This window comes from Macaca nemestrina, chromosome 16 (genome assembly GCF_043159975.1).
Source record: "Macaca nemestrina isolate mMacNem1 chromosome 16, mMacNem.hap1, whole genome shotgun sequence".
Classification (NCBI taxonomy): Eukaryota; Metazoa; Chordata; class Mammalia; order Primates; family Cercopithecidae; genus Macaca; species Macaca nemestrina.
The window spans coordinates 81,390,444-81,404,174 of record NC_092140.1 but is presented as its reverse complement, the minus strand read 5'-3'; the positions used below and the strand labels follow the sequence as shown (position 1 = coordinate 81,404,174).

The 13,731-nt window shown below is 40.5% G+C and overlaps 1 protein-coding gene across 1 annotated transcript in view; it reads left to right on the top strand.

Moving 5' to 3' along the window:
* LOC105490656 (component of oligomeric golgi complex 3) overlaps positions 1 to 13,731 on the top strand; it is a 72,067-nt gene that overhangs the window by 40,520 nt on the left and 17,816 nt on the right. The window contains exons 15-19 of the mRNA XM_011756496.2: positions 3,740 to 3,864; positions 6,071 to 6,160; positions 10,090 to 10,210; positions 12,712 to 12,800; positions 12,910 to 13,044. Coding sequence (XP_011754798.1) covers positions 3,740 to 3,864; positions 6,071 to 6,160; positions 10,090 to 10,210; positions 12,712 to 12,800; positions 12,910 to 13,044 — 560 coding nt within the window. The remainder of the gene's footprint in view (positions 1 to 3,739; positions 3,865 to 6,070; positions 6,161 to 10,089; positions 10,211 to 12,711; positions 12,801 to 12,909; positions 13,045 to 13,731) is intronic.

The window sequence follows — 13,731 nt, the reverse complement described above, 5'->3', positions numbered from 1 at the left end:
TGTGTAAGATCATTCTAGGACAGAGTGTAGAGTGACTGTAGCAGACGTCTTGGGAGAGAAACCGAGCCAGTGCTGATGTTAAGGAGCAAATGGAGATAGAGGAGTAAACTGACAGCCAGCGAGGTCAGAAGTGGGCAAGTGAGAGAGTGTGATTGATGTCAGAGGAGGAGGGGTTGCCCATGTAGTTTGCGTAAACAGGTGAGAAGATCGAAATCTCTAGAACATTGTGGTTATAAAGTGGCATGCTAAGTTTTAAAACTTTAGAGGTGGAATAGTTGAGAGGAAGAAGGAAGTCTGCAGAAAGTAATAAGAATACAATTCTGCAAGTATTAAGAATTGCCCCTGGGGTAGGGGTGTGAGGATGGAAGAGAAAGTCTTTGGAGCTGAGAAGGTAAGGATGAGCAGCTCGTCATCTGTGCAGTTATCAGTGTTATCACAATGGCGATAGAACTTGGGGTGGAAAGCAAGGCTCTAATCAGGTAGGAAGTGGAGCAAAACCAAAAAGAGTATGTCATGATCACTTTTCCTGGTTTCCTGGTTCCCACCTCTAAAGCTGGAAGTGAGAGAATGAGAAGCCTCTGAAAGGAGGGCTTTAAATGATGTGAAGTTCATGGCATAGAAGGAGGTGTCAGGGCAATTGGTGGTGAGACCATCTTGTGAAGAGACCAGTTATCAGTACCTTCTAAAAGCACAGCTTTGTTCTGTATGTAGAACAAGTAATGGGGAGGTCAGGCCCGCGGAGGACAATGGAGGCAGATGTGCAGGAGGGCTGTGGGAGAAGCCCTGGTCCCGGGGCCTGCTCTGCTCCTCAGGAGAGGCAGCCAGGGGGCACTTGGCTTTTGATGGTTTGCCCGGGTGAACTAGTATTAGTTACCCAGGAAAGGGGAAAATGAACACAAGCTGATTTCTGGCTTTAAAGTACTTAAACACATTTGTTTGACTAAACTTTTATTTGGGGGAATTCTTTTGGCACTTTATTTTGAAGAAGGGATCCTGCACATACCATATTCCTAAGGAAAAGTATAAATATTTCGTCTCCTAAATATTCTTTGATGTAATTTGTTTATTCTTTTTCTTTAAGATACTTCATACAAATTAAAAGTTAGTTTAAAGTGAGCTCTGTGGAAGAAATTTAAAAATTATACAAGTTAAGTAAGAGAGAAAAAAAGAAAAAAAATTATACAAGTAGTTTTTGTTTTTTGGAAAAAAAGCTTACAAAATTGTAAAGTGAAAGTACTAGCCGGGCACAGTGGCTCACACTTGTAATTCCAGCACTTTGGGAGGCTGAGGCAGGCGGATCACCTGCGGTCAGGAGTTTGAGACCAGCCTGACCAACATGGCGAAACCCCATCTCTACTAAAAATACAAAAATTAGCTGGGTGTAGTGGCACATGCCTGTAATCCCAGCTACTCAGGAGGCCGAGGCACGAGAATTGCTTGAACCCAGGAAGTGGAGGTTGCAGTGAGCCGAGATCATGCCACTGTACTTCAGTCTGGGCAACAGAGCCAGACTCTGTCTCAAAAAAAAAAAAAAGAGGCCAGACGTGGTGGCTCACGCCTGTAATCCCAACACTTTGGGAGGCTGAGGTGGGCAGATCACTAGGTCAGGAGATCGAGACCATCCTGGCTAACATGGTGAAACCCCGTCTCTACTAAAAATACAAAAAATTAGCCAGGTGTGGTGGCATGAGCCTGTGGTCCCAGCTAGTCTGGAGGCCGAGGCAGAAGAATCGCTTGAACCCAGGAAGTGGAGGTTGCAGTGGGCCGAGATCGTGCCACTGCACTCCAGGCTGGGTGACAGAGCGAGACTCTATCTCGAAAAAAAAAAATAAATAAATAAAAGGGAAGAAAGCACTAAGCCTCAACATTTCCCTCATCCCTTTCCCCTCAAATCTATGCCATACAACCTCCAGGCCTTCTTGTAAGCATATGCTGCTGTAACCATTTATAAAAATGAATTATGTTTGTTCTGTAACTTATTACAGATCATAGATATCATAGATCTACTTCTATATCATAGATCTACTTCTATTTTCTTATTATTGAAAACATTCCAAATATACAGAAAAGTAGAAAGATGAATGATGAACACCCATACCCACAACTTGGATTCGAGACTTAGCATTTTATTTTATATATATGTTTATATATATACGTATACACACACACACACATATACACTTATATGTGTATGTGTATATATGTATGTGTTGGGGTGTGTGTGTGTAAATATATTTGACGAACCATTTTAAATTATTGACATCATTGACACTTCACCCTTGAGTATTTCAGCATGTCCAAAACATAATGACATCTTTTATTTAACAATAAACCATTATTGCACTAAAAATCTAATGAGTTTGCTAATGTCCTTTAATGCCTAGACCATCTTTCAATATCACCTGTTGTCTCAAAGTATTATACCAGCTCCACTTTTTGTGGTTCATTTGAAATTTGGTCCCTCGACCCAGAAGTGATTGTACTTCCCTTACAGAGGTGTCTGCCCAACCACACTCCCCACCTGCTCTTCCTCACAGTCGCCAGAGGCTGCCTTTTCTGACTTTTCCACTGGTGGGGGGAAGCCCGCTCTGGTCACCTGGGAATTGAATGTACTAACTAGGCCTGTATGTGATTTGACTCAGTGTGGAAGACAGGCTGACAGGCAAACCTGCTTTGATTAATCCCCCTGTTTAGAAGTGCTTTGTTTTCTTGTTACTCCCCCACCTCCACAGGCTCCCACCTGCTTCCTCATGACTACATAGAGATCTGCCTCCTTTCTTTTTTTGAGACAGAGAATCACTCTGTTGCCCAGGCTGGAGTGCAGTGGCGCAATCTCGGCTCACTGTAACCTCCGGCTTCTAGGTTCAAGCGATTCTCCTGCCTCAGCCTCCCGAGTAGCTGGGACTACAGGCATGTGCCACCACGCCCGACTAATTTTTGTATTTTTAGTAGAGACGGAGTTTCACCACATTGGTCAGGCTGGTCTCGAACTCCTGACCTCATGATCTGCCTGCCTCAGCCTCCCAAAGTGCTGGGATTACAGGTGTGAGCTACCTTGCCTGGCCCTGGCCCGAGATCTGCTTCGTTTTTTTTTTTTTTTTTTCTGAGACGGAGTCTCACTCTGTCACCCAGGCTGAGTGCAGTGGCGTGATCTCGGCTCACTGCAAGCTCTGCCTCCAGGGTTCACACCATTCTTCTGCCTCAGCCTCCCAAGTAGCTGGGACTGCAGGCGCCTGCTGCCACGCCTGGCTAATTTTTTGAATTTTTGGTAGAGATGAGTTTTCACCATGTTAGCCAGGATGATCTCAATCTCTTGACCTCGTGATCCACCTGCGTTGGCCTGCCAAAGTGCTGGGATTACAGGCCTGAGCCACCGTGCCTGGCCGATCTGCCTTCTTTTTAATGGCTGCATTCTATAATGTGATTATGCTTTTCCTATATTCCATAAAGATTATTGATCACAATTTGGGAAAAGCAACTTGGACTGAGCATATATATATGAAGCTGGAATGTGTGTATGTCCATATTCATGTGTGTTCTCACTTACTGTGTTAAATCTCGCCTGTCACTGATTTAGATTTCTCATGGTATTCTTGATGAAAACTGAGGCTGGAAAAAATTGGTGCCTTCTAGCTATTGACAGCTAATAAGAATAAACAGTTTATAGTTGCCATGTAAATTATTGTAAGACAAACATCCACATGTGTGAAATGTGTCTTCTTTTCCACTTGGGTTTTAGGTTCAACAGAATCCCTTAATCCTAGACCACAGACCACAATTTCTCCAGCAGATCTTCACGGAATGTGGTATCCTACGGTTCGAAGAACTCTTGTCTGTCTCTCCAAATTATACAGATGCATAGATGTACGTGTATCTTTACTGTGAATTGCTTGCTCCTTCACTTGAAATATTTTTTAATTTACATTTTAAGATCTTGATAAAGTATTTTGTTGGATATTCTTAAAATCATGATTTTTAGATATAGAAGTAACTTGAGGTCAAGCTAATTTAGGAATTTCTAACCTGAACTTTCTATAGAAACTTATAATTCAGTAATGGGCTTTGGGGAGTCTATGGACACCTCAAAATTGTGGGCAAATTTTGCGTTACTGTTTTATATGTGCATTCCTGAGGAGAAGACCCTGACTGCATTTGGAGCAATGATTAAAGATAGCAGTCATGTAATGAATTGTCTAGATGCCACTATATCTTTTTTTTTTTTTTTTTGAGATGGAGTCTCACTCTGTCACCCAGGCTGGAGTGCAGTGGCCGGATCTCAGCTCACTGCAAGCTCTGACTCCCGGGTTCACGCCATTCTCCTGCCTCAGCCTCCCGAGTAGCTGGGACTACAGGCGCCCGCCACCTCGCCCGGCTAGTTTTTTGTATTTTTTCAGTAGAGACGGGGTTTCACCGTGTTAGCCAGGATGGTCTCGATCTCCTGACCTCATGATCCGCCCGTCTCGGCCTCCCAAAGTGCTGGGATTACAGGCTTGAGCCACCGCGCCCGGCTAGATGCCACTATTTCTTAAGGACATGGTTCAAAAGGAGTATGCATTTACCCTTACATCACAGAAATATTTTATACCAGAGTCCTAGGACTGCACAGTCATTTCATTGGGTCAGTAGAGTGTATACTACTCTATATTTAATTTAAAATGCATAATTGCTGGGCTTTGTGCTTATAGATTTTGAAATGCTACCAAAAGTGCCTTTTGCCCAGTTCTGGGACTCTTAAGGATGGGCCCAGATAACCTCTACAGACTTAGATGTCTCAGCCTTTTTGGCCAGCTGATGAGATCTCTTCCAGAGAGACGTTTGGACATTTGGCATCTCTTCCTCCCCAGGCTGTCTGTTAGGTTTATTGAATAATGATATTAGGCTAAGATTCAGCAACTTCCTGCAGTGGAGTCAGGATCCCAAGGAAAATACACAGGAGACATATTCCACATAGAACCCATTGTCATCACAGACTCTAGTAAAAAAAGCCTCTTAGGGTGCTTAACAGGGATTTTAGCTAAATAGTAGGTAGGCCTGAGGAGGTCACTATGCCAGTTTTGTCTTATGCCTTAGGCTTGCTTATTCTTTTTTCACCTAGCTTATATTCAAATCTTAACACTTTTAGTCTTACCAATCAAAGGTGAGGAAAGACAATCCAGTTTGTAAAATACGTTAAGGCTGAGCAGGGGAAGGCGAGGGTCTTGGTCTAAGCTGCTCATCTTAAGTTTTTCTAGGCAGGGTTAGTGACCCAGCAGATGGCAGCTCTAATCTCTCCTTCCTATAGTAATAGCCTTGTGGGAAACCACAGAACAGGGAGAAGCAATGTAAAAAGAGAACATCAAGTTGGAAACCAGGGCCCAGGACGGTGGCTCATATTTATGTAGAATGGAGGCTGGGAGAGAAGCAAGGGGACTGACTGATGGGAGTCCTGGTCCAACCACCATGCCACACCTCTGGGAATGGCAGAATTAAATAATCGTACTGCCCATACCATTTTGTAACCTGTTTTCTTTTTTTTTAACCCGATTATGAATTTCACCGCCTCCTTCAGCATTCTTTGATTTCTTAAACAGTATTCTATAATTTAGATTTAGTCTTATTTTATTTGTCAGTCCTCTGTCTTTGAACATTTATGTTATTTTCAGTTTTTGGCTGTTCTAAATAATACTGTAATGAAGAGCCATGTACTTGAATTCTTAAAATACAATTCTGATGTATTTTTAGAAGTAGATTTACTGAGGGTTTGTTTTAAAGTTGGTTTTAGAGATTTAAAAAACAGCCCCACGTGAGATCGTGTTGGAGCGAAGGCTCCATGAGGTCAGAACCATGCCTGCCTACATTTCTAGCCTTTAAGCACAGTGCCTAGCATGCTAATCAGTATTTACTGAAGGGTCACATGAGTGTTTCCAGAGATGACTGCACATTGCAATTCTATGTGTTGGTCTAGAGAGGTTGCATGGGAATAGGAAACCAGGAAGAATAGTAGGAGTAGTAAGTTAATCCCACCATGAGGACAAGCAGGTATTGTTATTTGCAAGTGCCACAGGCTGATTATTCTCTTTTATTCCACCAGAGGGCAGTGTTCCAAGGATTATCACAGGAAGCATTGTCTGCCTGCATTCAGTCCTTACTTGGAGCATCAGAGTCTATCAGCAAAAACAAGGTTTGATGAAGTGTTAGCTGAAATCCTGTTTCCTGGTAAAATATTGTGGAATATAGCATTTAGTTATAGACACGGAAGTTTAAAGCTGTTTTGGCAGTAGGATTTGATTCAATTTTGAGGCTCTTTGAGAGAAGCTGTTATTTCATTATAGTGCTTAATAAAGACTGTACTATATAAGAGAGTCCAACTTTACTAAAGTACCAAAAGTGGTATTTAGGTTACATATTCTATAGGGTAAAGGTTTCTTGTTGTAGTCCTAGCCACTGGGGAAATGGTACTATTTCCCTGGAATACCAAGAAAGCATTTTCAAGGAAACATCATAATTTATAATCATCTCTATGATAATGTTTTAAATAGTTGAATGTTCTTGCATGGAGGAAATGAGTCAGTCAATTTTGAGGACAGGTAATTGTGACTCTGGGTTGTGTGACTAGAAGGAGTCGCCATGACTGTGTGGCTTACAGTTTTGTTTGTTTTTGAGACAGGGTCTTGCTTTGTCTCCCTGGCTGAAGTGCAGTGGTGTGATCATAGCTCACTGCAGCCTCGATCTCCTGAGCTTTATCCATCCTCCTCCCTCAGCCTCCCAAGAATCTGGGACTACAGGCATGTACCTTCATGCCCCGGCCAAGTTTTGTATTTTTTGTGGAGACAGGATTTTGTCGTGTTGCTCAGGCTGGTCTCAAACTCCTGGGCTCAAGTGATCTGCCCACCTCTGCCTCCCAGAGTGCTGGAATTACAGGTATGAGCCACTGTGCCCAGGCAATTTTTTTTTTTTTGAGAGAGGGTCTTACGCTGTCACCTAAGCTGGAGTGCAGTGATATGATCTCTGTTCACTGCAGCCTCAACCTCCTGAGCTGAAGCAATCCTCCTGCTTCAGCTTCCTGAGCAGTAGGACTACAGGCATCTGGCTAAACTTTTTATTTTTTGTAGAGATAGGATCTCACCATGTTGCCCAGGCTGGTCTCAAATTCCTGGGTTCAAATGATCCTCTTGACTCAGCCTTCCAAAGTGCTGGGATTACAGGTGTTAGCCGCCACACTTAGCAGTTTACAGTTTTTAATCCAGAAGGGATCTGGGGCTGAAGGCTGCTGACATGTGCTCCTCCCACAGGCCCTGAGATTTTTTTTTTTCCCCCCAGGAAGTACAGTATGTTCAAAAGTGTTGCTTTGCTTAACTCTCCTCTTAAAATACCTGTCACCTATAGGGAAGTAACTGTGGGAGCTGTTTGCAGCCAAAATTTTCTTCCCACTTGGAGTGTTCAAATCCTGTTAACTTTTTTTGACATATGGATTTATAAATGTGACTTTTAAGTTCAAGGTTTTTATATATATATTATATATATTATGTAATATATATAATATATACATATGTAGAAGTTATATATAAATCTCCACAGAATAATTTGGGATCTTGTTGCTAGGAAAGCTCTATCTTTGTGACCACTATATTTTTCTCATTCATGAAATGGAGAGGTGAAATGAAATTTTCACATGGGGACTAGAAATAAAGTTACAGACAGGCAGATTTAAGTTTTAACAAGTATTTCCAAGTCTGTACCCACACATTTTTGATAATAGGTGAAATTAGAAAACACATGTATAATGTTAAGGAAATGGTTAAGTAAATTGTGGCATGTTTTATATAACAATATTACACAGTCATTAAATTTTTTAAAATGAAACAATAAAATTTAACTTAAACATGTTAAGACAATAGATATTTAAGATGCAAATCAGATATACGGTATGACTATGTAATAAAATGCATTGAAGAAAATATTTAACAGTGAAAGCTTTTAGGTAACTATGGATGATTTTTCTCTCATTCCCTACACATTTCTTTATTTTCTACAGTGATCACGTGTTTCTCAGATCTCAGGAGGGAAAAATATGACCTAATTTAAAAAAAAGTTCATAGGCTTATGTCCTCTTGTACCACTGTCCTCTCTCTCTCTCTCTCTCTCTTTTTTTTTTTTTTTTTTTGGAGACAGAGTCTCACTCTCACCCAGGCTGGAGTGCAGTAGCACTATCTCAGCTCACTGCAACCTCCACCTCTTGGATTCAAGCCATTCTTATGCCTTAGCCACCCAAGTAGCTGGGATTACAGGTGTGCGCACCATGCCCAGCTAATTTTTGCATTTTTAGTAGAGACAGGGTTTCACCATGTTGGCCAGGCTGGTCTTGAATGCCTGACCTCAAGTGATCCACCCGCCTTGGCCTCCCAAAGTGCTGGGATTACAGGCGTGAGCCACTGCACCTGGCCATGTCCTTTCTTTTAAGGGAGGCATGAAAAGCGTTTTGATTGTTGGGTCTTTTGCCCTCATTATCTGTAGGCCATCCTCTTTTATCTAATTCTGTTTCCTGCGTATTATAAGAGTTTAAGTATGTATGGAGAAGCTCTCAATTTGATAGACACTAGCTTATTATTTTCATGGTTGAGCTTGTGTACTTTTGGTTTTTTTTGAGACGGAGTCTTGCTCTGTCGCCCAGGCTGGAGTGCAGTGGCGCGATCTCGGCTCACTGCAAGCTCCGCCTCCCGGGTTCATGGCATTCTCCTACCTCAGCCTCCCTAAGAGCTGGGACTACAGGTGCCCGCCACCACGCCCAGCTAATTTTTTGTATTTTTAGTAGAGACGGGGTTTCGCCGTGTTAGCCAGAATGGTCTCGATCTCCTGACCTCGTGATCTGCCTGTTTTGGCCTCCCAAAGTGCTGGGATTATAGGCGCGAGCCACCACGCCCGGCCAAGCTTGTGTATTTTTATCTTAAAAGTGATCAGTGAAAATCGGTTGATGTCTTAAAGAGTTTTTTAAGGCAAGAAATTGTTCTTACATACTTAAACTGAGCACCTGTCAACAAATTAACGTGATACTATTTGCTGTATTAGAATAGCTTTTGTAAAGTAATAAAATCTATGCAATACTATTTTTGGCATCAGAGTTGTTAGGTCTTTTAAAAATAGAGCAAGTATTTAAAGTCTGTAGCATTTCCCACTTACCTGGTGCTTCGTGTTCCAGGATGCAAAGTGAGTTTCCATGACATAAGTCGTTGATTATGTTTATTAAAACTGGTGGAGAGAGCGAGCGAGACTGGGAAGGAATCTTCGTTTAATAACTCCTTTAACATTTATATTGCTTACTGAAAGATAACTTTATCTTTTCCTAAGGTAATGTAAAAGCTTCATTAGCAATATTTTCAAAATAAGATTCTGCCTTGAGTAACAGCAAGAAGGAGCAAATACAGCCTTGCTCTTACTACTATACAAACTCTTTTCTGAAATGAGAGCTATGATTATTCAGTATTTGAGGATTGGGTCAGAGGTTTGAGAACTGAGCTTGAATCACAAGACTCTTGTGGATGGGTCCTGAGAGGGCAGAAGGACATGCTCGACCTTCAGGGATGTGGGTAGTCAGAGCTCTGTTGGTGGCAGGAGGATCCAAAATGGCAACCCCAAATCATTTTACATTTGTATAAATATAAGTATGTCTGATGTTCTAGATATCGAAACTGCTTTGACCAAATAGTGAAAGCCATGTTCCTGAGGAGAAACTAGAATGCCAGGCCAGGTCAGGATCGTGCTTATTCTTTGAGCCTTTCTTTACCTCCTCTGCTCTGGGCCACTGTTAGGCTGCATCATCTCTTCTACCTCTACACCAGGGGAAAGTAGATTGGATTTCTCTCTGTAAATGTGTTGCTTTACAGCCTTGTGTCTGACTTTCTTGGATTTTTAAAGTAGAGCAAGTGATAGTGCGAATAAGAGTTTGAAGCAAGATTTTTTAACTTAATTCTAGCATGAGGAAAGTTCATTGCACAACAAAAGAGAATTGACACCATAGGCTGTAAACCTAGGTAGATTAATGTTGATTAATAATATATGCTTTTATTTTGATTTAATATGTGATCATATCCATTTTTCTGTTTTATAATTTAGACTCAGATTGATGGACAACTTTTCTTAATTAAGCACCTTTTGATACTTCGTGAACAAATTGCTCCATTTCACACTGAATTCACCATTAAGGAAATTTCCCTGGACCTCAAGAAAACTAGAGGTACTTGGCTGTCCTGGCTGGCACACTTGGCTATGTTTGATCTGTCCAGATGTGTCAGCACAGGTTTTAGGTTTATTTTATGTTCATCTGCAATTTTTTGCATGCTTTGCTTGCTAAATATGTTACTTGTTCGTACTGAGCTGAGCTGTCACCATGCTAACGACTTCTAACTTGCTGTATTTTCTTTATGAAGGGAACTGTATCTGGACATTTCAGTTTGTAGTATTAGACTCATTTAGACTCTGCCACATATTCCTACAACCAGTTAAAAAGTGAAAAATCCGTATAATAACTGTTTCCTAAGTAAATAATGTCAACTAGTTGGGATGACTTTAAGCACTGAGTTGAGTTTGTCAGTTTATGAAAATTCAGGAAGCCAGCTGGGTAAAATGAGAAGCGTACTTATCTAAGAATTTGAAAGAATTGGGTTTTCTTCCTGTCCCATCATTTCCTGGCCCTTGTGTGATCTTGGGTGGGTGTTTTAGCTTCCCCACGCCACCCTCCTTTTAGGTAAAATGAGCATAATGAACTTGTCATGATACCTTCACGAGGTTATCAAGCTCATTAAGACCGAAAATGAATGAAAATATACGTTGACATCTTTGTAAGTTTTAGGTGCTTAAATAAACTTCAGTGGTATTAAATCAGTAATCATGTAAGATAGGATCTTTGAGTTGGTAATAGATATTGAATCATCTTGAGAAAGATGATTCATCCATCCTAGTGATTTGCCTCTGAATTGGTAAGAGATGATTTCTAAAAGATCAGAGTAGTTAATTTCTAAGATAATTGATCTTAAGCAGTTAAGGATATACCATAAACATCCCTCACGTCCCTTAATTACTTACAAATTTATGTAAACTTTATCTTAAACGTTTTTAAGAGATTTATGCTCTGCTGCCTTAAGCCATTCATTTATGTAATCAGTTAACTTCTCTCTAATGTTTTGGGGCAATTAAAAAAACGGTCACTCAAATTATTTTCTATGTGTTACAGTTTAGAGGAACCCCAAACAAGGATGTTCAAGGATAGTAGGTTTTTAGTTCCCCAATTCCTTTGCTTATCTGACAGTGGATTTGATTTAACTCACCGGAGAGCCAGGGTAACCGCTTGATGAGTCCTCTTAAAACAGTTTGCTCTTTTTCGTTCCCTAATGCTCTCTCTTGTCCACCACAGAGAATATGTTTTGGTTCTGTAAAGCATGTCTGTTATGTACTTTGTGATTTTTAAATTTTAAAATTATTTTTGTTTTTTTCTCTAACCTTGAAAGTGGCATACTATGTGTTTTTGTTTTGGTTTGGTTTTTAAATAGGAGCCAGATTTCCTGGCTTTTGCCTTTACAGAACATGTAGGTTTTTTAAAACTTACTCTCATCAGAGGCTTCCATCTCCCACCCATCCTCTTTGATTTCATTCATTCCTTTCAGCGTGAGATGTGGGAATCATACTCTTACACTTTGAAGAATTCCCAGCTTCTGACAGTTCGTACTTTAAGTGATGGGATAGAGCAGGGTTGATTTACTTTCTGTCATTTTTTTCTAATTTGTAATTTGTTGCTGCTTGGTTCTAGTGTAGATCAACTGAAGTGAGAGAAAGTGAAATATCTTGAGATTGTGGCAAAATCTGGATTGAAAGTATGTTTTCCCCCAAATATTACAAAGCCTGTGTAACCCTACCATATGATGATTTGATTCTGTGCAGACAGAATCTTTGAGGGGTCTTATAGAAAAGACAGCAGACACAAACAACTATTTACTAAAGCTTTACTCTGAATACTGAACTGATAGAGAGAGGTTCTTCTTCATTACTACGAGGGTCAAGGCAGTAAATATTATGGTACTGTGTGCTTGCAAAACTAGGTTGGAAGATTTCATGCTTTGCTTTATCTAGTCTGGCAAAGCAAAGAGATGTTTTTTTCTTACTCACTTAATAATACTTGCTGTCTTTACTTTTACGCCTCTAACCTCTCAAGACTAACATTATATCGTATTGCATTTGAACATCAATGAGACCTCAGCTAATACTTTACATAGATTTTAGTTAGTCTGGAGGTTAAGGGGTAAATATGTCCTTTTGGTGTTTTCTTCTTGGCTGACACATTAGTTTATTCACTCTGCTTCAAATGAATAAATTTCTGTGCCAGCCAGGATTTTAACAAACAAGCTGGGTAAGTATATGAGTATTTCTTAAAAACCTATTTAATATCCTAAAAGTAAAGCAGTGAGATTTTAAGGGGCCAATTACCATTTATCATTTTTCTTTTTTTTTGGTAAGTGAATAATTGAGATTAATAGTCATTTTGCAATTCAAACTTCTGGAAAATAACTCTGTGAGTACTGTAGCCATCATTGGTGCTCATCTCACTCTCAGCCTTTCATGGAGGTGAGTTGCTGAAGGTGAACTGGCTTTTTGCCTTGTGGTGGTGGAGAACTGGTGTATGTTACACATGGCTTTGCTGTTGAAACTTTCCATGTTCACTGGATGAGTCATTTTGTTTCACAGATGCAGCATTTAAAATCCTGAACCCTATGACTGTTCCAAGATTTTTTAGGCTGAATAGCAACAATGCCTTGATAGAGTTCTTGTTGGAGGTGAGAAGGAGTCTGTTTCATTGGTGGTGGGAGATAAACGACATTGTTTACATGTCTGGTGATTTCTAGGCACATAAAAACAGGAGGAAATTGTTATCTTTTTTTTAAGGGTACTCCTGAGATTAGAGAACATTATCTTGACTCTAAAAAAGACGTAGACCGTCATCTGAAATCGGCCTGTGAGCAGTTTATTGAGCAGCAGACCAAGCTGTTTGTAGACCAGCTGGAGGAGTTCATGACAAAGGTATGGCCCTTAGTGCCTATTTGGTGAAGTCACTTTGCCTTCTTCCCTAGGCTTCCTCTTCAGTTACTCTCTTGTGTGAACTCCAGCAGAAGGAGATAGTGAGCCCAAGTCTTAATGATTCTGTCTAGGAAATCACTGTGCTTTTTGGTTTTTGGACTTTTGGATACACTTGCACAGTTTTTGTTTTTAAGAGGAAGAGTGGAAATATTGCAAAGCTAGTTATAGCCGACCCCTGGTTAGCTGTGTTCTGTTTATCTGCCTTGTAGGTTATCTGCATGTGGGCTGGGACTCTCACTTTCTGCTGGAATCTCACTTTCTCCTGGACCTGCATGGCAGCAACCACGGTCCTGGGAATCAGGGTTTCCCGTTCTTAAAATGGGTGATTTGTTTTCCTCTTTGTTTTACATGCCATTTCTCTCTTCCGTTTTGCATGGATAATTGAGAATTGAAGAGTTTCATAACATAGCATTGTTAACTGTCAGATATATGGATTTAATATACAGTCAGTCCTCCTTCACATCGGTGGTCTCTTCCTGGAAACTGACTTTAAGTGAAGCAACATAAAATGAAACCAATTTTTTTTCCTTATCCACAGTATAATGAAGCAATGTTAAACCGTTGAAGGAAACGACTTTATTTGAGGACATGCTGTGCGTCATTTCACTTAAAGTCACAGTTTTCAGGAAC